Genomic DNA, 24,669 nt, shown 5'->3' with positions numbered 1-24,669 from the left:
GTAGCTGGGTCAGATCAGTGGTTGGGAATATGGAGAACGAGGGAAATACGTCTGCAAGCACCGACCGGTGAAGATGGAGACGGCAAGGCCAGTTTACGTGTGAGAGCAGCGATGTCTTAATGAACCGCAGGAAAACAATCACAAGATCAGACCACATGCCACAGGGTGAAAGGAGGATCACAACAACCGCAAGCTAAACACACATGAAAAACAAACTATAGTTTTAGTGCCAAATGGTTATTAGATTAAGTTAGGAGTGGCTCCTCTCTAAGTGCCTATAAACGCTGTCACTATCAACAACACACTCAAAACAAAATCCAAATCCAACACCACATCAAATATATATAACCCAGTTTAGTTATTTGCAACTGAAGTAGATCAACCACAAGTAAACAACTTTTTTGTGCCACTACAGTGTATCTGCACTTCCAGCTAAAGGAAAAACAATTGATCTGCCCTAAACATTGGGAACCGAAGAGAGGGACTCATCTCACTACAACGCAACTGACAACCATGCAACAAACAGGCAGAAACATGCCAGAAAACATCAATCAATCAAAAGGCAAGCAGAGCTGAGGCACTTCAGAAAGAGACAGCCAGTGTTTCGACACAGAAAAAGAGGGAAAGTATAACAGAAAGACAAACCTCTGCGCAGTAATTTACCATATTTAAAGTCAACATGAATGCATACACAACCTAATTTACTTCTCTACAAATGTGATTTGTAATGTTCCAGAGAGCAGAAAGATACACATATAATATATAGACGAGGGAATATAAATATATAGGGAATATATAAAATAAATAAATATATATATATAAATAATATAATAATAAATATTATACATTAAATATAATAATGTTTCAGTAGTAATGTAAAATAATACATTTTGAAAGAATAAACGTTTCAGAAATTGTTCCAGTAGAAATCTTTTAACTTCACTGTTTTCATATAAAATTGAATTATGATGATTTTGTTTTATTTTATGTTGGCTTCTATCTTGATTTGCTCACAACACATTTGATTGTACCTGTGTGGGCTGGGGGCCGGGCTGGACCTGCGTCTGAGAGCCGCTCTGAACTACACTGCTGGGAGGCTGTTGGGGTAGCGAGACACCCGGTTGGGATGTCAGCACCAGAGAGCCCTGTTGCGGAACAGCAGCCTAAAAAGAGAATAAGCATTCTCACATGAAGCATTTACTTCACCTCTTGATATTAGGCTCGGAGGCTCTTTGGAAACACCAAGTCTTGGAAAACGAGTACATTTTAGGATAACATCACATACAGTCTGGTCTCAACCAACTCATCCCATCAGCTCATCATGTGACTTAAAGGAAAGGACTAGGTTGAAATTAACTCTATAGACAGCATGCCCAAGATAGAAAATAATTTTGACTCATCCTTTAGTTTGTAAAAACGAACAAAACATTTACATTTTCATTTACAGCAATGCACTTGACATGCAAGTCGATGGAGAAAGGCATTACACACGAGAGCAATACAGTAACACATAACAAAGTGTTCAACCGCCTAGAACATCATTTCCAACACTAAAATAAGCACCTACAAAAACCCTCCGGAATATCTTGCCCCATAGACTGTCATTGTAATCAAGGGCATTACTGCAAATTAAATGTTTGTCTTCACAAACTAAAGGACAAAACTATGGTCTGTGGTAATCATCAACAGATGCTGTCCATATTGCTAAAACTAGAACATTTCTATATATTTATAAAAAAAAAAAAACTTTAAATAACTTACCTTTGGAAAACAACTCAACATACAAACACTAAATCATAATTTAAATTCAATTCAATTACTACAGTAACTGATCTTGATATGGGTTTCAAGATGTGATAATACTCACATTGACAAGCTTCCTTTCCAAGCCTTACAGAACTACATTTTATTTTAAATACCTCATTATGCAATAATGAAATGACAAAACTAAAGTGGACAAGGCAAAGAGTTCAAAAAGAAAGGTCAGTAAATGTGAGAAAGAGGGAGAGAGAAAAAGTAAAAGAAGCAGAGAGAGAGAAAGAGAGGAATGGGGTTTTTCTCTACCTGCGTAGGGAGTGCTTGGACGTAGTAAACTCCATACTATAAGAAACAAATACAACACAGCATAAGAGAAAGCCACCTCTGATGTCCACAGCTTTCACACGCAGGAGAGAATCCAGAGAGATTCAAACCAACAAAAATAAAACTCAAAAAGGTCTCTTGGCCAATATTGAAGCTCCATTTATGCTAATGAAAGGGGGGAAGGTGATTCTGATTGGTCATTGATCTTACCTGTTGAGAAGCAGAGGCGGCTGTTGGGGTGCTGCAGGAAACCATAGACATGGCATTTGTAGACTGAGAGATGGGGACCTGCACCTGTTACGAATATGAAGAGGAATATGGGGGCAGGCGAGAAAGTGAGAGAGAAACAGAGAGAAAAAGAGATATGGCAGTGGTGGAGAAATGAAAAAAAAAAAGACAAAGTCAAAACATGTTGGTGGCTACAGTAAAAACAAAAAATGACTTTCAAATACTGACCATTCATACACAAAATGTGAACACTGAGCAATGCACTCAGGTCACTATTCACTTTTTGTGTATGCCTCACATCTCACGATCAAACAACAAACAAACATCAGGTGTTAGCCGGGGAGTGAGTAGGCTTCATGCATGTGACACTACATGATTCTGTAACTTGGGTGAATGTTATAAAAAAAAAAAAAAGCTCAGGGAAGCATATGGAGTTGTTTGTATAACCAGGGAAGCGTCTGATAAAATAGACCTGACCACTAACACTGCTTGATTTGACCACTTTCCCCTCCACACGGAGAGTTTCAACAGAAGCAACCCTTAGAAAGCTACAAGTATACTTGTCCTTCAATTTCTCTTCTACGAGGTACAGACAAGTATAGTTGCTCCAGACGTAGATCACCTTACCTTGGCATTACACTGAAGAATGTATTCATTATTAGCAAGAGGCTTAGAGAGCAGTAGGAAATAAGAAGCCTTGGCAGATAAGAGGATGAAAATAACAGTGGTATAAAAGATAAAGTGAGGCAGAAAAGGTGTATAAAATAGGGACGGAGAATGGGACTGCAGGATGACATTGATAATGCCAGCCTTCTAAGGGTTAAAAGATGACTTCTCAGCTTTTGAAGTTAAATGTCCTAAAAGTAGCCAACAAATGTTGGGTTCATGTGCAGGTAGTTCTCTACTGAGGCTGTATCACAAGCTGTTTCCTCGACAAAGACAAAATTGAAAATCAAAGGCAACTGTTTTAACCATTTCCAGCCAACTATAATGTAGCAGAAGATCTAAAAAACAGTTGTTAAGGTAAAATACAACCAAAAAAAAAAAAAACATGATTTTTTTTTTTTTTTAAGAAACATTAAAAGCAAGATTATAGGTACCTTAAAGAGACAAGCAAACCTGTCTAAACCCCCTGTTTGTGTTGTATGTGTCTGTGTGTTTGGTCATACAAATCCTGCATTCAAGCCTCTTTTTACAAGTGAAGTATCTATCTTCCAATCCTTTAAAAACAGATATTTCCACTATTTTATGTTGGTCTTTATCAATAAATAAATTTGAATGAGGCAAACTAAATTTCAGATTCGTATGTCATGTACAGATAAGTAGTTTTACATGATATCTGTACAAACACACAAGTATCATATACACCATTATATGAACATACACACAAAATAATACTTACAACGGGCATCTAAAATGAAAATAAATGGAAATAAAACAAATCACACTGTCTAATGGAAGATACATAAATGTCTTAGTACAAGGGGATTTAAAAAGCAGGTTTATGCATTTTTTGCTCAATGCACCATGTGAACCTTTTTGAGCCCTAAAAAATGGCTGGAGAGGGTTAAAACCACAACCACGGGACAAAAAAAATCAGGTAACTGAGAGAGAGACAGGGAGGGCTTGGGAAAGGTGGACGAGAACAAGTATTTCTAGGTACCAAGGTAGCTCCCTGATGGGACAAGGCAGGCTCGTGGTATGTGATGTCCAGTGGAAGAGATGGTTGACGAGCCCAGGTACTGTGCAGAGCACTGATGTGTGAAGATGGAACAGCGGACGCTTCAGAGGGTGGAACAAATAGAAACATCGGTTGACTGGGTGGGTGTCCGTCGCTGACATTGCTCCCTCCATCTGTTTTGTAGTAAGAAGTTTGTGGGATGGATTGAGCAGCAGAACAGTCTTGGGGTTGGTACAATTGATGAGGCGGAGGCGAGTAGAACTCCCCAGCATCGGAGGAGGTCATGGAGTCGCTTGAAGGCTCAGGACTGAGCTCTTTAGGTCCATGGAGAAGCAGGCTGCCTGGAGGAAGGGGCAGCTCCGGGCTCACATAGCTGTACAGTTCTTCAGTGACGGGCTGCAATCGACTGCACAATCCCGGGTTTCCAGCCGCTTCCTCCAGGTTAAGGTCCATGGAGCCCCTACGGGCTCGGTAGAGTCTTGATGCCAACATTGCTGGGTCAGCCTGTAGGTTGTGCATTTGGAATTCAAAGGTGGTGCTCGGCTCGGATGCATGAGCCAGCACAGGTGGTGCGGAATGGGGAAACGAGTGGGGCTGATAGCCTGGATCTGCAGGTGCGGTTTGCTGGGGCGCAGAGGCGGAGCTAGACACACTCATGGTAGGTAGTTGCGGAATAGGGCTGTGGGTTAAGCGCATGTGGCTTTGGACATGAGGGTGTAGGTAAGCTGTCCCAGGCTGTGACTGAGTCTCATATGCCAAGCTGGCGGCAGCAGCTTGCATTTGCTGATGGAAGGTGATCTGGCTTATCTGATGTGCAGTCATAGGGTAGCCACCGTAGGCCATGGCTTCAAGATGGTCCATTAATGCAGCCTGGTTGAGGCTGAGTCTGCGTACAGTTTCCTCTTGCTCAGCCCTCATATCCTTATATCCATATAGCGACTCCGCTGGGGGCTGTAAGTGGAGTGGCTCAGCCAATCTTTGAGCTGCTATCCCGGGCATCATGAACAGGGCGGGTTCGACGCCGACACCAAGGGCCTCCACGCCAGAGAACGGGTGCAGGCTGCTGCCGTAGCTACGGTGGAAGGCGGGCTGGAAGTGACGAGTGTGGGCCTCTAGGATGGAGGTGCTCTTGCGTCTCTGGACATTAAAAGCTTTAGGCGTGCAAGATGGCGGAGGGGAGAATGAGACGGGCCGTTCCGGGATGGTGGGGAAAAAGAGCGGGGGCTCGACCAGACCTGAGCCTCCTCCACCGTACGGCTGACTCACTGATTGTGGCTGCAGTGACAATAACATACAGCATCTTTGTGAGGAAGTAGAAAAGGCAGCATCATAAAATTCACAAAGCAAGAAGAAAAACAGAAAGAGAGAGAGAAAATAAAAAGATAACAAGTGAAAAAACAGCAGATAATATTCATCCCATTAGGCAAAGATGTCTCAATGACAATAGAATAAATCAAGAGATGTTTAAATGCTTAATGAGTTGTAGAAACATGACAGCGACAGATTTCAATTAAATACAGATGCTTCACAGACTGTGGGGCCAAGGAACTATTTTTAATGATTGCAGTTCATGGCAATCTGTATTTAATGTGAGCACAGGGTTCCAACGGAGTGGGCCAGGGTAACATGGGTATTTGAAAGGGGTTTTAAGATTGGCCTGTAGTCAGTAAAAAAGCAACCCTGAGCCTTTAACTTACAAAATGGAGATATAAATAAGCTATTTACACTTGTCATTCAGTACACAGCGGCTAATTTGTAAAATTGCTCTTATGATTTGGGACTAGGCAGTTTGAAAAATGGCTGTTGTGTGCATTTTTAAGTCCAATAATAGTTTTTGTGTTAACAGTGTGATATAGCTTGGCATTATGAGATAGTTGGGTTTAAATACAATGTTCTTGGATTCTGAATAGCACACTTTGATTTAATAATGTATTAAGTTGCCATTTACGTTTTTTAGATCACACCTTTGGTGTTTCTTTTGATATTAGGGATGTGAACATTTGCCCTAACCACAATTAAATTATATTGCATCAATTTTTAGATTACATTGGCTTTTCTTCTTCTTATAGAATTATTCTTTACAGATACCCGGGTTGTACCCAAGTCCAGCTCAGTGGGAGAACCCTGGTTCACTGGGAGACACTAACATACAGGACTGGCAAAGATTGCTGGGAGGCTGGCACGGCGACGGGGTGGGGCCGAGTGAAGGGGCAGGACGCTCTCCAGTGCTTTAGACAATCGACCCGCAAACGTCTCCCCATCTGGCCTCCCCAGCCGGGGTGAGAGTGGGGCTGATGCGACTGGAGGAGGGGTGGAAGGTGGCTTGGGAGGGCACGACAGAGCAGAAGTAGTAGAAAAGCAGGGCACGCAAACAGACATGCTACGACCACGACGACGGGGGAGAGGTTGAAGAGGCTGGAGACGAAGGAGGGGAATTGTCTATTAACCACAATGGAACACAAATGACACAAAAAGAACAAAAGCCAAATAACCAAAAGGAAACTATAAAGAAACATTTGATACAAGATTAAATAACAACATCACATTCTAGGATGATAGGCAGAAAAAGAACGACATTGATCTACAATAAATCTTGACCTACAAAGGTTCAAATCTGCTGTCGAGTAAGACAAAAAGAATGAGCCTTGTTCAATCGATGATTCATGATGTTTAAAAAAAAAAAAATCTTTTTACGATGACCAACACGTTACCAGAAACATTTATGCTATGAATTGATTGCATGTGACAGAATACCAAAACCTGATTCATGAATTGCGAGCAGATTTTGTTGCAGATTGTCATTGCTTAAGAAGCATTCAGAAATCACAATCTACAGCATAGACAGTCTACTATGTAGTCGCAAACTGCATGTTTGCAATGTATGTTAGCAAAGTCCATGAAAACATCACAGAAAATCCATCCAAATCCATCTTCTAAGATTTTTTTTATGATAAAGAACAACATAAACAGAAGTATGTAGAGAATATATACAGTAAAAACAAAGACCACAAACAGCATACTGTGTATAAAAACAGAAGAACAAAAATAAAAGTAAAATAACAGTCATCAGTGCCATGCAGACTTCTAATATCACTTTGAGTCTTAACAAATAAGCAACCATTCCAAGTCAAAGTCAGATAAGACTGTATTTATTTATAAAAAACTGTGTTATAAAATAAATCATTAGAAGCTATAACCAGAGAGAATTAGAGTAATAAAGAGAGATAAAGGTGTGTGCTTATGACTAAAGTATGTCAGGCTCTATGGAAAATGATGCAAAATAATTCAAAACTAATGAGTGAGAAGAGATGAGAAACTAAAAAAAAAAAAAAAAAATCAAATTCCCTGAGAAAGATCTATGCATGCCTTGACACTGATGAGCCAAACTGATCATGGTTTAAGTGCCCAGGATGTCAGGACATCATACAGCTTGACACTAAAGAGAAACAAGAAGTGATGGAGGCCTACCAGTCTGCACAGCATGGTATACTGCTACAGAACATGGCACTGCCTTTTTGAGATGAATTAAACATACTGATATGAAACAAACAAAAACAAATAAGGTAAAGTAACCTAAATAATGTACTTAAACGCATAGTGGGTGAAGCGGGAGTGGCAGCTCAAATACACGTGGGGGGTGGAAATACATTCGGCAGTCAGAAAAAAGAGAGAGAGAGAGAGAGAGAGAGAGAGAGAGAGAGAGAGAGAGAGAGAGAGAGAGAGAGAGAGAGAGAGAGAGAGAGAGAGAGAGAGAGAGAGAGAGAGAGAGAGAGAGAGAGAGGAGAAGGCTGTATGAAAGGAATCAAACCCATTGAGAGTGTAGACGTTATGGCTTTGGTCTCCATTCTCATGCATCATTCATTTAGTGTCTGATAATAACAAACGATCATTAAACTCTAAACACATGCAACTACAAATAAATCATATTCAAATGTCAAACAACAACAACTGATCATTAATTCATAATTCATTTGTTACTCAATCAAGGCTACATGATGCTCATCTCCGTATTGCTTCATTAGCTTACCTTTGTACAGGATGAAAAATTATGGAAACTGATGCAGACATTTAAACTAAAGAGATTGAAGGTAAACATATGGCCACATGATTCTGAATTAACCTGTCAATAATAAGGCCAGGTTTTCCTGAGCGCATTTAAAGACTCAGTTTCTTGTTTTCCATTGTGTTGTCATTGTGATTTTAATTTACTCATTATTTTTATATTTAAACATGCTCTTCTAATTTTAAGCCTGATATACTGTTTATTTCCATTTCTTTTTGTATACTTTTATTATATATATATATATATATATATATATATATATATATATATATATATATATATTTCTAATCTTTATTTCTCTATTTAAATGTTTATTTAATTTTCTATTCAAACATTAACAAATATTCTGTAACAACCAGTGAAAAGACAGAGACACATAAACATAAAATCAAGATGTAAACTGTATAAACTGAACATTTCTTTTTTTCCCCTTTAATAAATATTGTTTTTAATTAAATAACACACAATTCTTGAAACTTCAGGAATAACTAAATTAATTGTGTGTAATTAATTTAATATATTAATACTCAATTTAAGTTAATAAATAATGTTAGAAAACAAGCAGCTTTGTCATAATTACAGCAGAAATAACAAAAATCCATTGAATATTGTATTGGACAATGGGTGGCCTTTGAGTCAAAAAGGTTGAGAGCCACTATTTTAGGCCCAATTTCAAAGCTGCTTTGACTTTTCCTGCACCTAATGAGAATATCTGCTTTCTGCACTTCAACAGCTTTGTGCAACAGTGACATTTTTGAGAAGTTTTGTGGTGTTCACTGTTTTGGTTGGAAAATTGCTAATGGAATATTGTAACATAAGAAGTTTGGAATTCGTCAGTAGGCGGTAGCTTCATAAAACGGCCTCACAGGAGCAGATTAAGGACGCAAATATGTGACCTGCTTTGATCTCAGTTAGGTGGTGAGTTCTTGACTTGGCCCTTCATTTTCTGGGACTTACCATGGGCTGCTGGGGGTATCCGGTGTGCTGTTGGGGAGCTTGAGAGCTGGGAGGGTAGGCGCCCTGTCCAGGCACCTGCTGCTGTTGCGACGTTGCAGGAGAACTAAACGACATGCTTAGCTGGCTGAGGTGAGGTTCTGAGAACACAGATGAACCCTGACCACTCTCAAGCGTCACGTCAGCCGCTGGGAAAAGATATGACATTCATAAATAAATAGGAATGACATTTAAATCAATCCAGATGGGTTGTATCTAACACTTACAGGTCATTCCACTTTGCATGTACTGAAGCTGCTGGTCTGCATCGGGCTCCTCACACTCGGGCTGGACAAAGCCAGGAGTTGGAGGCTGGGAACCGCACTGACTCTGCGCAGAACCTTGAGTTCCTTGAGGGCCGACCACGTTCTTCAACGACTCGCTGGACAACTGCTTCTGCTCTTCCTCTTGCTTGCGTTTCTCTTGCTCTGCTCGCACCTGCTGCCGTTGCTCTCGTTTGCGGCAGATCAGAGACACACGGTCCCTGATGGCCTTCGCCATGGTTTTGTGGTCACCCTCGCAAACATAGCCCGACTCAACCTGCATTCCAACACAGCATATGTTACCATCTCTGTGTGCAACTCAGATTCAGAAACTCGTTGATAAACCCACCATTTCCTGAGCCACATCTTCTGGGACATCTCGATGGAGGTCGAAAGAGAACTCAATGGCTTCATTGTCTTTGTATTTGCCTTTCAGTTTCTTGACATCTTCAATGCGCAACCAGAGCTTGATGGCGATCATCTCCCCATCATCTTCCTCAGCCAGCTCCACCCGCACCCCAGTCTCCTCCTGGAAGAAGGCATGGTTCAAAAGGTCCTTGATGGCGTATCTGTTGAGGAAGGGGCAAAATTCACTTTACAAGCAAACAAGGCAAAATACGTTAAATAAGGATAGCCGATCAATAAAATAAACAAATGCAGAAGCACATGGCTAAAAAAAGATCAGCCAATCACATTTAAACTGATTTAGAGGCACAAGGTGGAACATTGGGGTTTTCCAGGATTGAAAAAAAAAAAAAAAAAGTCACTGAATGGGTTGATTCAGAGTAAGTGAAGACAAGCCAAATAAATTTGAAATATAGAGGACCTGAGGCCTTGAATTTGATTGTATCATGATCTAATTGATCTTTAATGGGTTTCAGAAGTTAGATAACTTGGTGATGCATTCTATGGTGATGTCGCATGAATTTAATTTTATCATCCCCAGACCGTGTGGTGATAAACAATCTATGCAACATTCTATCCTGTTGCATTACAATTTTATTGAACAAACTCATTGTCCATTCACAACTCAACAACTCATCACCTAAAAAACAGGAGACATCAGAGGGAATCTATGAATATTTAACAAGGACTCTGAATAAGATTAGCACAGACCAGCGCATTAAACCACCAAGGAAGTATGTACAGAAAATGCCCAACTACTGTAACATTTAAAAAGAGCTGATCCATTTCACCTGCATGGAATGATACATATAAGGGTAAAAAGATAAGATAAGATGCACAATCTTTTTTTACTAAGACAGACCTTTAACACTGAGGAGAAAAAAACCCTTAAGTGAGCTCTGTTGATTAGCTGGGTACTGTAGACATCAGCTTTTCCAGTGCTTCATCAGCGGAACATCAGACGTCATCTCACCTTACGCTCGACACGCTGTTTGTGATTTTCCATTAACTGTTTTATGCATTTAAGCAAACCAGAACGTCAGCTTTATGACTTTCCACGAATAATTAGGAAAAGTACTTCAAATGGTGATCAAGGTAATTTAAAATACATTTTAGTTAAAATATAAATACAAAACCACGGTTTTGACTTGGACGTTTACTGTAGGTAGTTGCTCTAAAAAGGACTTTAAAAGAAGGCAGTCTGGTCAGGGCTTATGTTTTGCTGTGGCACGAGGACATAGCACACTCTTCGCTGGCTTGGCGTGATCACGGATCTGTTTCACTGAGTGGCTTGTTGCTGGGATCTTTCCAAAACAGCGTGTGGGAATCCGCTTATCTGCTGCTACTGCGCACAGAGGATGCGATATACCCTCACGTCAGCACAAGTTCAGCGCATCTGCGGGCAGACTCATGCCACACGTCGCTGAGAACTGAGGTATGACTAGATGAATGAGTTCTGTGAATACAGCGTGGGCGTGTGTAGTAGGCACAGTCTTACCTTTCATCTTTGTTTTGCTGAATACATCCCTCAATGATCTCTTTCACCTCTGGAATGGCTACTTTGTCGAAACTGCCAGGTTTAACTCCCTGTGGGGTAAAACACAGAATAACTTTAAATCAACATGTCTTTTATGCTGTGAAAGAAACCCTTTTGGAGCTCCACATGGACTCCTCAAAAATACATATGGTGCATGCTTTTTACGCTTTAATGCCTGCCAGGTGAAAATCATCTGATCAATCCCTCAACAAACCACACAATTTGAGATATTATATGTGCCCACAAATGGCAGAAGATGAGCCAAAGTTTAATACATAGGGTTAAGGGTTTTTTCAAATCCCTAAACACGCAACTATTACAATTAATAACCGTTTTTTTGATGGGGTAAGTGTAAATGTGGTTTGCATTATAGAAACCCATGACATTATCGATACAGTTGCTTATCTGGCAGGTTATTTAATTTTGCTGAACAGTTACCTTTTCAGTCATCAGGAATGCTTGAATTCATTAAGCCATGAATTTTCAAACTTAGAGGAAAAAAAACTGAAAAGCACTATACAAATAAATTTGAACTATGAATAATTATTCTGAATAATATTTTTAAGAAAATGTTTTAAATATTTATTTTGGCTTTAGTACTACAATGACAATATATTTATTCAATTATTCATTGATTTAATGTGAAAACCCCTGATTTGAGATACAATGAAAACACTGACACAGAGTTGCTTTATAGATTAATTCAATATCTAATACAAGATGAAGGTACACACAAGAGTTCTGCTCTACAAAAAGCCAATTTTACTATCAAATATTGATGAAAACGTATCATTCACTTCAATCCTTTAAGGATACAAGCAAAAAGTTGGTTATCTTGGGGTAAATGATTAGTTAATTGTATTAAATTTCACTTTGCAATAAATCCGTTCTGATTTGTAGAGTCAATCTAACACCTCTACCATGCAACAAAACCAGCATCCAACAAATCAGTCTTACTGAATGAAAAAAAGAATCTCCTACTTTTTCCACATTTTTATTTTTTAAATTCTGAAATAACCTTTTCAAAATCATTTAACATCAAAAAAACATACCTAGAGCTATGCTGTCAAAACCACCCAAGACAAAAAGAGTGCAAGAAACTTACAAGTGAAATCCTTGAACACTGTGTTGCTTTACAGAGTGGTCTTCCTGAACTATTACTCCCCCTGTCTCAGCATTACCTCCTTATATAAGTCTGTAACCCCCCTAAAATTCCAGTGCCAAACAAAGTTAAGGATGACAGAGCATCTAACAGAATTAAGCCAGAATGGTGAAGTATTCCGATAACATGGTGATTTAAAAAGCTTGTTAAGGACGCTGTGAATGGGTCCTCTAAAGCCAGATACATGCTGTTCCTCCGCTCTCCTACCAGTTAACAAAAGCAGAAAATTAGAAGCAATCATTTTGTATTTAACAAAGCAGAGAGAGAGGAAGGCTCCTGGAACAGCTGGAGGTGGATGTAAAAAAGGAACAAAAGCAATCTTCAACTTCTACTCTGTCCAACTCATAAGCTTACTGAAGAAAACAATTTTCTGGTTGAACTCCTTCAAGGCCACACACTAAAATTACTTTTCAGGGCTGGAAGATACAGACAAATGACTGGTACATTATATCCAATATTATTCGATATTCTGTTTTTTTTACCTGCTTTGTCATTCATGTCATCAATAAGTCTCTACTCAAGCTGCACAATTTTAAGGTATCATTCATGTCTGTAGGACAAATGGTGTATGCATGATATTACATCAAGTGTAATACTCAGCAGAAGCACATTCATAGACAACATTCATATGATTTTACACCCCAAATCTGATACCATTGTTGTGACAAACCAATTTTCGAGTGAATAAACGGGAACACTCTGTCCAGCTGCAGTGCTATTGACTTCGGCTCCACCTTTGCTTTAGTTTAACCACAACAATAATGAAAGGCAAGATCTACATTGCTGTCAGACCATTCCATGGACACTTCAGTAAAATGGTCAGCCCGAAACCACTCCATGCTCACTGCTTTGAGATTACAGGCAGAAATTGCAGACGCTTGGAAAGAGAGAACAAATCTAAACCGTTTCATTGTAATGAAAGCATTTACTCTGGGCCGAGATGGGAAAAGTCCCACATCTGTCAGTAAGGGCAACCTCGGGTCCACTGAGCTTAAAATGCTTTCTGATTGCGTAAAGCTTAAATTGCTTCTCTCAGTGAACTGTTGTGCATGTGCGATTGGATTTCATGAGATTAAAAAGCCTTCAGGCAGGGTGGACGGAAGCTTTCCAGGCAGCTGGACAAAACTGGAGTGGTGAAATATAGGATGTGCCCTGCACTTTCCAAAGCTGTGGAAAGGTAGAAAGAGATAACCACCTCTACACCTGACTCAAGAGTGCTGATCAAAAGAAATTTTGCTGTACCACCATGTTGACCAAACATAAGCACTCTAGAACCTTTTACACTCCAGCGTTCAGGACATTTTCTATATTCAGAGCTGTTCTTATCAAGTTATGCAGTGAAAATGTACACTTTCGGTCATGAAAACAACAAGAAAACCGATGTTTTGATTAACAAAAACATTCAAGTTGTCAAATAGACACAGGATTCAGTATGGAGAATCAGTACTGCTCCCTACTGGTGAACCCCTTATTGGCTTACCACAATCCTCCTCAGCCAGTTGTTTTCAACCTCTACTGATCATATTTTCAACTTCCAGCATCATATGATCACCCTATTGACTTGAACGAGAATAAAAACGCTTATGACTGCCTTATACTCCCTCCTCCTCCTCTCTGCCAATGATATTAAAGGACAGCAATGAAGGGAAAAACTGATTCAATTTATAAAGTGCAGTAACATGACTGGCCTTTTCCAGCCTTCAAACAATGGTCTTGGATTCATATATAGCCGTACTCTCAGGGACACTAACCTCGATTGTTCTGACAACAACATTGTATGTCCATAAATAGATGGACAATTTTAACCAGTTTCAATGAGAATTACATCACAATGGCTTAAAAGAGGTCTCAAATAAATAAATCCCAGAGAAACTGAAAATTGGAATATTTTGAGTTCAAACGAAACTAATCAGTCAAACATGAAGCAAATAACATTAAAGCTGGAGAGAGCGATTGTTCGAGCCAGAGTCTGACTTCATGGAAAGTCAACACATGACGCACTACAAGCTGATATCAGTGACGGCTGTAAAGCTGATTTAATTAAAGCAAAACATTTTATTACGGCTGGCAAAAAAAAAGACCTTAGACATCCAGATATCCAACGATTTTACTTTTGGACAATTACATCTTACTGGGTGGGTCTGGGATAAGGTTGGGCCGTATGACAACCAGAAAACTGGTCAAAATGAGGAAGATCTTAAGTGGTGCATCATAAAGTGAGGTTTTTTTTTAACAGCAGGTTTGAAAGTGGCTCATCCAATCAGAATTTTAAATCACAAGGATCAGTTAACCTTTATTTTTTCATTTATGTCCAACAATGATAACTACACCACCATTCAAAATTTTGAGGGCCGTTTTTAATTTTGGATGGAAATACTTTTATTCAGCAAGATGCATTAAATCAAAAGTGACAGTAAACACATTTATAGTGTTACAAAGGAGTTTTATTTCAAATATATGCTCAAATAACTCAAATAAATAAATCTCTATTCATCAGAGAATCCTAAAAAAAATGATATCACAGTTTCAACAAAAAGTTTAAGCAGCACATCTGGTTTTAACATTGATTATAATAAGAAATGTTTGTTATGCACCAGATCAGCATGTTAGAAGACTGGAGTAAGTGAAAATTCAGATTTGCCATCACAGGAATAAATTACATTTTCAAATATATCAAATTGAAAACAGTTATTTTAATTTATAATAATTTTTCCACAATATTACAGGTTTTTTACTGTATTTTGACAAAATAAATGCAGTCTGGGTGAGACTTTCCAAAAAATCGTATACTGATATATACTGCTATTATGATATAAAAGTACAATTTTGGTCATACCGCCTGCTCCTAGTGCAAAACTATGTATTTGTTTGACATAGTTATGTGTTGCTTACGTAATCTCATATGCTGTGTGACGCCCCCAGCTGTGGGCAGGTTTCAGTGAGCGCAACAAAAAAAGCTGCTTTTATTGAATTATTTCATAAGCAGAGGCCTGAGGAATGTGTGGGCGTAATGACAGAGCTGGTGAAAATTATAGCGGAAGGAGAGAGAGAGAAATACCCAAAATGATAGAGGGATGGAGAGCTAGCAGAGGTGTGCGAGGGTACTCACACTGGTGACTCTGCGATAGATTTGAGCGGGGTTCTGACACTCGGAGTACGGGTACTCAGAGGTTGCCATCTCCAGCATGCACATTCCAAAGGCGTACACATCCACCAACTCGTCGTATTTTTCCTCGTACATCTCAGGCGCCATGAACTCAGGGGTACCTTAAATCAAAAGAACCATTCAGAACTCTCAGTGCCTGAGATCTCTACTCACCCCAGCAGGGCCGGGGAGAGGAAGGGAGAGAGGAGGACAATGGCACTGTTGCTCCATACGGCCCTGAGAGGAGAGAAAGAGGGGGAGCAAAAGATATGGAGAAAAGGACAACAAAAAAAAAGAGGAAGGGGGAAAACCGGCCTCAGTTATTTAGCAGTGAAATAATCCAGTTTTTCTCTGCAAGGCCTTTAGATTTTCTATGTCAGCACGTCAGACTAGTGCATCAAGCAGCCAAGCCTCATCTCGCAAACAGGAAGTTGATTTAAGACAGACGCACATGCGTTGGTGCAGGTTAGTTTTAGAGCTGATTGATGGCCTTCAAAACCGTGTTGATCTTTACAACACTGCTGTGCCGCCAACACATTAAATGAGGAACTGGACAGCGGTGGGCGACTAGCTATGGAACTTGATCTATGTCAACAACACAGTTATGGAAAACACATGACCGACTCACCTCACCTCTGCCTGTAATGGGAGAATGTTAAGTAGGTTTATGCACAGAGCAAGCCCATAGCTAGTGAGCAAAAACTCTCGTGCACTAGTGTGCGTTAAAAGGCCTTGCACAGAAAAACAAGCTAAAATATAGACTCATATTTGAAATATTTCCGTTTTTGGGGTAGGTTGCTTGTTGACTTACCACTTACTTGCCATTTTTTAGAATACTTACTGAACTGCAGGACATTAAATAATCCATACAGTGGAGTGAGACCAGCTGAGATTATAGCCCTACAGTTTAAAAGGAAAAAATTCTCAAAAACCAGGAGAAAAAGAAAAAAAAACTAAAACAAAAAATGGCAACAAGTAAATTTTGGAGGAAACAGAGAGAAGGGATCCAGAAAGAAATTTATCACAATATCTAAACCATCTGAAAAGGAAGAGGGGGAAACCCTGATGAGGCGATCAGGAAAACCTTTGGAAAAAGATGTTTGACATTACTGGCAGCAAGAGAATCTCTAGAATTGTTATAATTATAGACCACAGGTTCCAGACCAAAATGTTTATTCTGTTAATATCACATGCAAAAAATCCTCATAGCAGACTTACTAACAAAGCATTATCCACCATGTGGCTTTGTTTTTTATTTTCAAGGCATTTATTACCCAAAATACCCCAGAGTTTATGGAAACTTAAAAGTGTTTTCACCTGTTGTATTTACAGGCCAATTAGTTCCAGGTGGGAAACAGCAGGATCTAAAGGTGTTCCCCCAATTTATAAGAAGTTCTCCTCTGGTTTCCCCCCGTCTCCACCCCTAATTAAAACTAGTGCCATTGGCTGCCTGGAAAACTGTGGTCTAAGGTGAACAGTGTAGCTCAGAGCTACAGCATGCCTTAAATATCTGAGCATAACTCTGAGCAAATGCCCCACCTTCCCAATTTCACCTCATCATTGAAAAGACAAGCAGTGACATGACACATATTTTTGAATTGTATAAGCCATGGTGAACTGACTTGGGAGGTGGGGAAAGCAAGAAAGTTAGAACGCTGGGTCGTACCTATGACACTTTTAGCGAATGAAGAGCGCTTGAGGGTGGCCAAACCCAGATCGCCGATCTTAACGGAGCCGGTGGGTCCGGTGATGAAGATGTTGTCACACTTAAGGTCCCGGTGAATGATGGGAGGAGCTCTGGTGTGGAGGAAGTGCAGGCCCTTGAGGATTTGTCGGCACCAGCTCCGCAACACCTTTATCTTCATCACCTTGAAGCGCTTCAGATACCTGAGGAACAAAGAGATTAGAGTTGAGAATTAGGGCAACGTTCTTCTTCCCTGAACAGCCATAATGGTTTTGTTTAAGACCTTGACAGAGTAAAAACAAACAGCATATGTGTCAACGGAAGATGATACGTGTCTACAGCTCTCTGTTTTGGCGGTCATGACTGGGATGGAAAATTTCAACCAATGAAACCATAAAGGGAAAGAAAATCAATGAGAAAACTCTCCCCTCAATAACAGATCAATCAGATCTCAGTTCAGCCCATATGAGGATCACGGGGAATTAAACTATTTCATTATGATGGGTCTGGGTCTGGAAGCATCCATTTGGACAATTGTATTCTCTTCTGTGAGGCAGAGAAAGTCCCAAATTAAAGAAAGGACAGTGTAAAGAGGGTAGTACAGCACTTTCGATAGATTAGCTTGGCCTAATCAAATCTTGGAGCCAAGCCATAGCCAGGATTTGGCCTTGTAATCCTCATTACAACAATCTACTCAGTTCAGGCGCCCAATTCCTAGGTGAAGATGGGCACAAGCTAAACAGAACGTATACTCATTTCTCACTTCTCTTGAGAAGAATCAGATAAGTGAATTTTCTAAAGAAACATCTGTTTACGGATGATCGTAACTGTGACTTCAAAATAGAATCCTTTCCTCTTCTTTTTCTGCTTCTCATAGTAATAGAAAAATGGCCAAAACTGGTTTTGCAGGCAGCATGTGAAGATATATATAGCAAGTCAAGCATTTCTGTATAAACATATTAGCTCTGTAGTTTGCTTAGTAAGACTGAAGCGAGCTATGAGTAGTGCTTTGCCCAATGGGAGGAGGTAGGCGGTGGTACAGGGAAGCTTTGATGGAGTGTGGCGGCTGACTGACAGGTCGGAACGGAGCCAAGGGTAAGTCCCGAGGCGATACAGGAGAGAGCAACAAAGCCTGATTCAAAACTTTCTCATCACTCAACACACCCAGTGGTTCCCAGAGGGCCCAAACAGGCTGTTTTCCAGCTATACCAACAACTCTCTCCACACTTCTTGAAACATTGGAAGTAATTTAAAACAATCCGTTCTGAACTTCATAAACAGTCTAAGGCCTGAAACATTCAAGAAATATTATGATAATATTATTTTGTCAGATTTATTTGAATTAGTTTTCGTTTAAAAAGTATTTTTAAGTACATGTGAAGAGTATTTTTCTGTCCTAAATGTTGGATTTGAATGCGAACAAGGGAACCAGGACTTTTATGCGAACATAAAAAGACAGGAAGAGGTACAAAACTCTAGTGAGTCGTTATGTCTTTGGCGACCCAGACAAAAACAAGAACACTGACTAGTTTAGGCATGGCATGTCCATGTCTGTGGGACGCTCCATTTCTACCTGACCTCTTGATCACTGTTTATCTTTGAGGTGTAGGAGCAGCCAAGCAAACACCACACATTGCCAGGATGCCAAAGCTGATGAACACAAAGCAAGCCTGACCCGGTTTATCATTTTCCCTTTTTCACTCATCTCCCCATTTCTCCTCCACTGTCTTTCTCTCTCCAAGCAGTAACAGTGGTGTTGCTGTGAGCTGTGTTAAAGATAGCTAATTGAGCGAAACTGAGGCTCTGAGGATCATAGATCTTGGTAGGGACTTGTTGTATCCAGAAACGCATGTCAACAAATGATTACAATCAAATTTATTAATATGTTCTTATGTTAAACGGATAACCCAGATTTATTCAGTAAACCAATTATATTGAGTATATCAATCTTACTGCATTATTTATAGTTTCTCTCAGTGATGTCTTGTGTGCACGAATCAAACTTTTTTTTTGATAACCTGATAACTTTCTATTAGATGACCTTATATTGTCTTGCAGTCAGATATCAGTATTTAAGTGGGCTTTCATAACTGTGTGTGCATGTCAGAGCCCAGACATCCACAGGAGGGGGCTGCTGGTCCAGTATGTGTCTGAAGCTCCAGCATCTGTTCAGTACCCACAATGCATGTCTCACATGGAGGTGACATGCCACTCTTCGCCTGCAATCACTCTGGCAACAACTCTGGTGATGGACATGAGGCGGGTGAAAAGGTTGTTCATTTGAATGCAGTACCACAATAAAATATTAACCCCAGTGGACGTTTTAAATTGCAAAAAAATTGCGACAGAACAAAAAAACTTAGTAAAAACATCCTTTACATAATACCACAATACTAACAAAATAAATTGCATGTATTTGCTGATTTTTTCATCTGACCATTCATTCTTTAGGCAAACATATGATGGACAGACAATATAATATGAAAGTGGAACAGACAGATTCTACACACGTTTTTAGGGTTCCTGACGTCATGAGCTCCGTCACCAGCACAATGCACTTGCGGCCTTTGGAAGGCGACTCCCATGAGTCGTAAAAACGCACAATGTTTGGGTGTTGCAGGCCCTTCAACATGCCGGCCTCTTCCTTGAAGCGCTGCCGCTCAGATTTTGACAGCTTCCGATCCTGCAAGGACAAGAACAGAACAAAATACAAAACATTTAGCCACATACTTAATTTTAATGTAATGGAAACCATATTTAACAGCCGTTTATTGTAATTAATCATTTCTAAACTCAGGGATAAGTAATACAGATGTGCTTTAAATGAGATATCAACTGGAGGGGGTCCACTCAACCTCAAATAATGTAATCCGACCCCCAATTCCTGCCAGGCCTTCAAAAGAGCCCCTATAGACAAGGCATAAAGCACAGGAGGGGACAAGACTCATCTAGTTTAAACACAAAGTGGTCCTCTTATCCTGTGCTTAATGCCTGTACGGGCCACACACATGCACACACCAAAGGCTCCTATAAGATAAAGAAACAGCAAAGCACGGTGCAAAAGGATCAACATGACCGGTCATGGAAAACGACACTACATCATCTCCCTTGACTCTCTAACCTACTCAAAAAACCTCTCTGATATTCTATCCAGGAGAGCCTGACCTTCCCAATCAGAACAGTGTCAGGAAGATAGGGTTTTTGGATGGAACGCACCTCCCTGTGCATGAGGGTATCCAAGCGTTGATGTCATAGTTCCTTTCCGGTCAGGCTGTGCCCTTATCAGCAGTTAAAACAGTGTGCGCAAGCCCAATCATTAATCACCATTATGATTGCTCCAGCAACCGCCAGTGATGAATTAATCCAGTGGCAGTTTGTGGAAAAAGGCCACTTTTCTGGCCTAGTTTTACACAACCCCAGGGATTAAATCATATGCATTACGTGAGCACTAATTCCATTCTGTGAAAGAGTCGCTCTGCATACCTGGCGACAAATTGCAACATGCATCTTATAAAAGCTATACATAAAAGTTCAGTGCATGAGGACATAGATTCCCGGGCTATCTGCAACCAGTCTATTTGGTGTCACTGATGTGCCACCATTGTAAAATGCTGACGGTGGCATTCCTTCTCCACATTAATGCAGACACATTCATTTGCTTCCCAAATGCACTAACAACCACACTAGCAGCAGCCATCTGCAACCCATTAAGTACCACTAATCCCAAAGGACAGTAGAGAGAGTGCACCGACACAAAGCGCTTTTCCACCAACATGGTTTGTGAGCGGATTCCAGGTCAGTTCCAATTCTTGAACCGCTCCACACGTTTCCAACGCATGAAAGGGGGTTCCAGGCCAGAAAGATCGGCTCAACTCTGGCGTTCTCGAATGGAGCCAGGGAGTAGGGGAGAAATGCTGATGCTGTCTATGGTGTTCTTGTTGATAAATGTAATAATGTTGCTCTACACTGGTACCGTAAGTACCGGCAGCTTATATGAGAGCTGCAGGTACACTAGAATCACTCCAGGTACTTTGAAAAGCAAAACATAAGTGCTGCACTTGTTTCCTGCACAAACACCAAGATGAAAAGTGTTTGTTTTCACACTGGTTTATAGTCAGGTAAACAACACTTAGAAGCATTACATCACCGTCCATTTTTTCTAGTTTGTGGACAAAAACGCAGCCGGTTTGCAACAGGCTCTAGTTCTTCTGGCTAAGAATTGGCCAAGAACAGGCTCTAGCTCCAGAACGCGAACCATTCTTGTGGGAAAGAGGTAGCGGAGAGAGAGAAACAAAGGGGATACAGCCATAGATATTGGAATGAAAGGGTACACTTTATTGACTGGGGTGAGTGCAATGTTAGAAAGGAAACATGATGGAGCGACTCAGAGTGAGAAAACACTGAAAAAAACATACAAATGCAAATGCTTGGCCAATGCATTTCAAGCATGCATTCCTGTTGTGCGTACTTGTTGTTGTATTCAAGTAGTAGTTAGCTATAAACATGCTGACAGTTCAACTGACTTTACTAACTTACTCAACAAGATTCTCTTCAAACTTTTACTCCACCATGAAAGCAGTTGAAAAATGAGAAAAATGACTGCAGAAGAAGACAGTTCATGCTAACGCCTGCTATAGGTGGCCAGTGGCCACTGCGGTGCAAAACTGAGCTTGGAAGCATTCATGTACTTGCATATAGTATGATTTTGGGCCCATAGATTACATTCAAAGGCCAAACTTTAAGGAAGGTTGTGATCGGAGTCTGCTCTCTGCAAACAGAGGCCATCTTATTTCCCATCTCACTGTGTCAGTAGTTAATCTAATCAATGTCTGATAACGGAGGACAAAGGAAGAGGTCTTCTGTAGCATGCAGGGTTTGCAGCTTTGCTAGCCTCTCTTTTTGTCTGGAGTGAGAAAAATGCAAAAAGACTCAATAATTGCAACTTAAATGGAGGTTTTTCTTGCTGATAAGACACAGGAAGGATAAACAAGTGTGAGTGAGTGGGCGAGTGTGCGACAGAGCGAGAGAGAGAGAGAGAGAGAGAGAGAGAGAGAGAGAGAGAGAGAGAGAGAGAGAGAGAGAGAGAGAGAGAGAGAGAGAGAGAGAGAGAGAGAGAGAGAGAGAGAGAGAGAGAAAGAGAGAGAGAGAGAGAGAGAAAGAGAGAGAGAGAGAGAGAGAGGGGGGGGGGGGGGGGGGGGGAAGTGATGGGTTTAACTTTGGCACCTCATACACACTTGTCTTGGCAAACCACAAGCATAAATTTTAGCACCCCGTTTCTCAAAATAAAAACACAGGTGCTTGTGCTCTTCTCAATCATGTGATGCAAATAATTGAGGTTTTGGTTATAAAAGTAAACATTGCTTAAACAGACAACATACTGTGGGCTACTATATACACAGCCAACTTAGACAAGGAAGCCCTTGCAAGTACTGTGTAGTATATATATATATTTTAAACCCAAGATACCCATGTTTACAGTAATTACTATTTTAAAGCAGAGAATATCAGAATATTTTCTTAGCAGACTGGCAGCTGAAAAGGGACCTTTGAATTATAAAACAGCAATTTCAATAATAATTAGCAACCTAAGTAAATGTTTTTTACTCAATGTTGATTGAATTCTGCTTTTGGAAAAAGAAGCATCAATTTTGTTAAAAAACAACATTCTTTTAAACTTTTGAACAGTAGGGTATGTGGGCGTAAAAGAGACCGCATAATGTGCCCTTCTTATCTATTAACTAACTCGCAGACAAACAGGTCAGCTTTTATCTCTAGTTCTGCTTAGCCAGTCACGTGACCTTGTGCACAGACAGTTCAGTGAACAATCAGCTGTTTACTCGACTGTCGCGCACACAAAAATCTACACCTCTGGCCTAGCATTGAAATAAACGCAGCTGCCGAGCCCTCCTGTCTGTAAACAACCCAGAAAATACTGCAGTAACCAGATACAGCAGTGAGCCCTTCTAGAAAACTCACCCCTGCTCTTTTCTGAGAAAATAAGCCTAATGCTAATACAATAATGATAATGGATGCAATGCCAACTCTTGAAATTGAATCAGCACAGAGCTGCTCTGTTACTGCAGTGCTATTTCTACAGAGTAATGTGTGACATGTAGTGTTTGGCTTGCCAACAGCACCGATGCAGATGGGAGTCTCTCACCTGACAGCGTTTTCCCAGAAGCTGTGTGGGTGCACAACAAGGTGCAATAAGACGCCCATGGATGTGGCGAGAACTGGATCAAAGCAGCTTTGACCACATCACAGAGCTGGACTAAATATGTAGTACGTAAGAGCAAATCAAACGTCATTTCAATCAGGGGATCGAATCTGGCTGAGAAAGAGGCAGCTGTGAGAGTCGCCTCTGAATAACAGCGCACTTGAATAACCCCTGAGATTTGCATTTGTAAAAAGGCAAATAAAACGGATTGGCATGACTCATGCTAGTGGGTTGCATAGCATTCGCGCAGGCAATGCCAGTGGGGAGTGGAGCAAACGGTAGATCAAAGCTCTGCGAGATAAGAGCTGGCTTCAGCAAACGGTGCACCTCAACAGTTACAGATAAAACTAGAGGCTCCTGAACTCTGGGATGGTTACCAGGTGCGCAACGGGTCAGGCGATGCTTGGGTCCAAATAGAGGTTGTGTGAACCAAAATTTTTTTTTGTCATTTACTAAATTTTATTAACATTTAGAGATTCAAATGCGTTGTCATTTCTTTGTCAATGCCACATTAAACAAGAAATGAACATATAAATGAATATTTCACGTTAAATACCGGTAAGCCTACTTAAATAAGGAAAAGTATTTACATCAAATTTAAATAAATATATTTAAATATATAATAAATGTTTAAAATTAGTAAAATAAATACTGTAAGAAATACTGAACATTTACTTCATAAACTGAGGAAGCACTTTGAATGATCTGAACGAGTGTCCAGCTAGGTGTCTAAAGGCAAACAAAGTCGGCATACTTTGCAGCAGAAAAATTCATGTGTAAAAGAGTAAAATTAAATTAGTAATATTCAAATTCTTAAAAAGGAGTAAACATGTGGCCAACTCATCTGAGATTAGAGCTTTTTGTGTGAGAGCTAGACAATAAATGTATTACAATAACTCTGAAAGTTCTTGGTAGAATACTACTAAGCAGAATGAATTTGCAGCACATTATCATTAAGGGTTTTCTTAACTGAAAGGGTTTGCTGTAACCGGCTGCATGGCTCTGGTAAAACATACAGTCCCCCATAAGCTCATTTCACAGCCATAGGAGGAAGTGTTAGGTCTGTGAGCACAGACAGCTGCTGAGATCTCTGTGTCTGCCAGGCTACAGATCTGATGATTTACATCAGGCCGCAAACGCATCTTTTTAAACACGGCCTGACGGTCCATGCTAAAGTTCACTACAGCAGGGGAACTTCCCAAACAGTTT

General features: G+C 40.3%; 1 protein-coding gene across 10 annotated transcripts in view; it reads right to left on the bottom strand.

Annotated features, from left to right (window-relative positions):
• Positions 1 to 24,669, bottom strand: part of wnk1b (WNK lysine deficient protein kinase 1b) — an 82,685-nt gene that overhangs the window by 18,784 nt on the left and 39,232 nt on the right. For 7 of the 10 annotated variants that reach the window (XM_056233465.1, XM_056233466.1, XM_056233468.1 and 4 more), the window contains exons 3-13: positions 19,754 to 19,926; positions 17,226 to 17,446; positions 15,524 to 15,681; positions 11,214 to 11,302; positions 9,660 to 9,879; positions 9,275 to 9,587; positions 9,012 to 9,196; positions 3,974 to 5,266; positions 2,293 to 2,376; positions 2,065 to 2,100; positions 1,032 to 1,163 (exon numbers count right to left, since the gene is read on the bottom strand). In XM_056233465.1, coding sequence (XP_056089440.1) covers positions 1,032 to 1,163; positions 2,065 to 2,100; positions 2,293 to 2,376; positions 3,974 to 5,266; positions 9,012 to 9,196; positions 9,275 to 9,587; positions 9,660 to 9,879; positions 11,214 to 11,302; positions 15,524 to 15,681; positions 17,226 to 17,446; positions 19,754 to 19,926 — 2,904 coding nt within the window. The remainder of the gene's footprint in view (positions 1 to 1,031; positions 1,164 to 2,064; positions 2,101 to 2,292; positions 2,377 to 3,973; positions 5,267 to 9,011; positions 9,197 to 9,274; positions 9,588 to 9,659; positions 9,880 to 11,213; positions 11,303 to 15,523; positions 15,682 to 17,225; positions 17,447 to 19,753; positions 19,927 to 24,669) is intronic. The other 3 variants (XM_056233467.1, XM_056233474.1, XM_056233475.1) reach the window with 3 other exon arrangements.

This window comes from Rhinichthys klamathensis, unplaced genomic scaffold, assembly GCF_029890125.1.
Source record: "Rhinichthys klamathensis goyatoka isolate OS25496 unplaced genomic scaffold, OSU_Roscu_1.1 h1tg000370l_1, whole genome shotgun sequence".
In the NCBI taxonomy this organism is placed as follows: Eukaryota; Metazoa; Chordata; class Actinopteri; order Cypriniformes; family Leuciscidae; genus Rhinichthys; species Rhinichthys klamathensis.
This window is presented reverse-complemented; position numbering and strand designations above follow the sequence as displayed.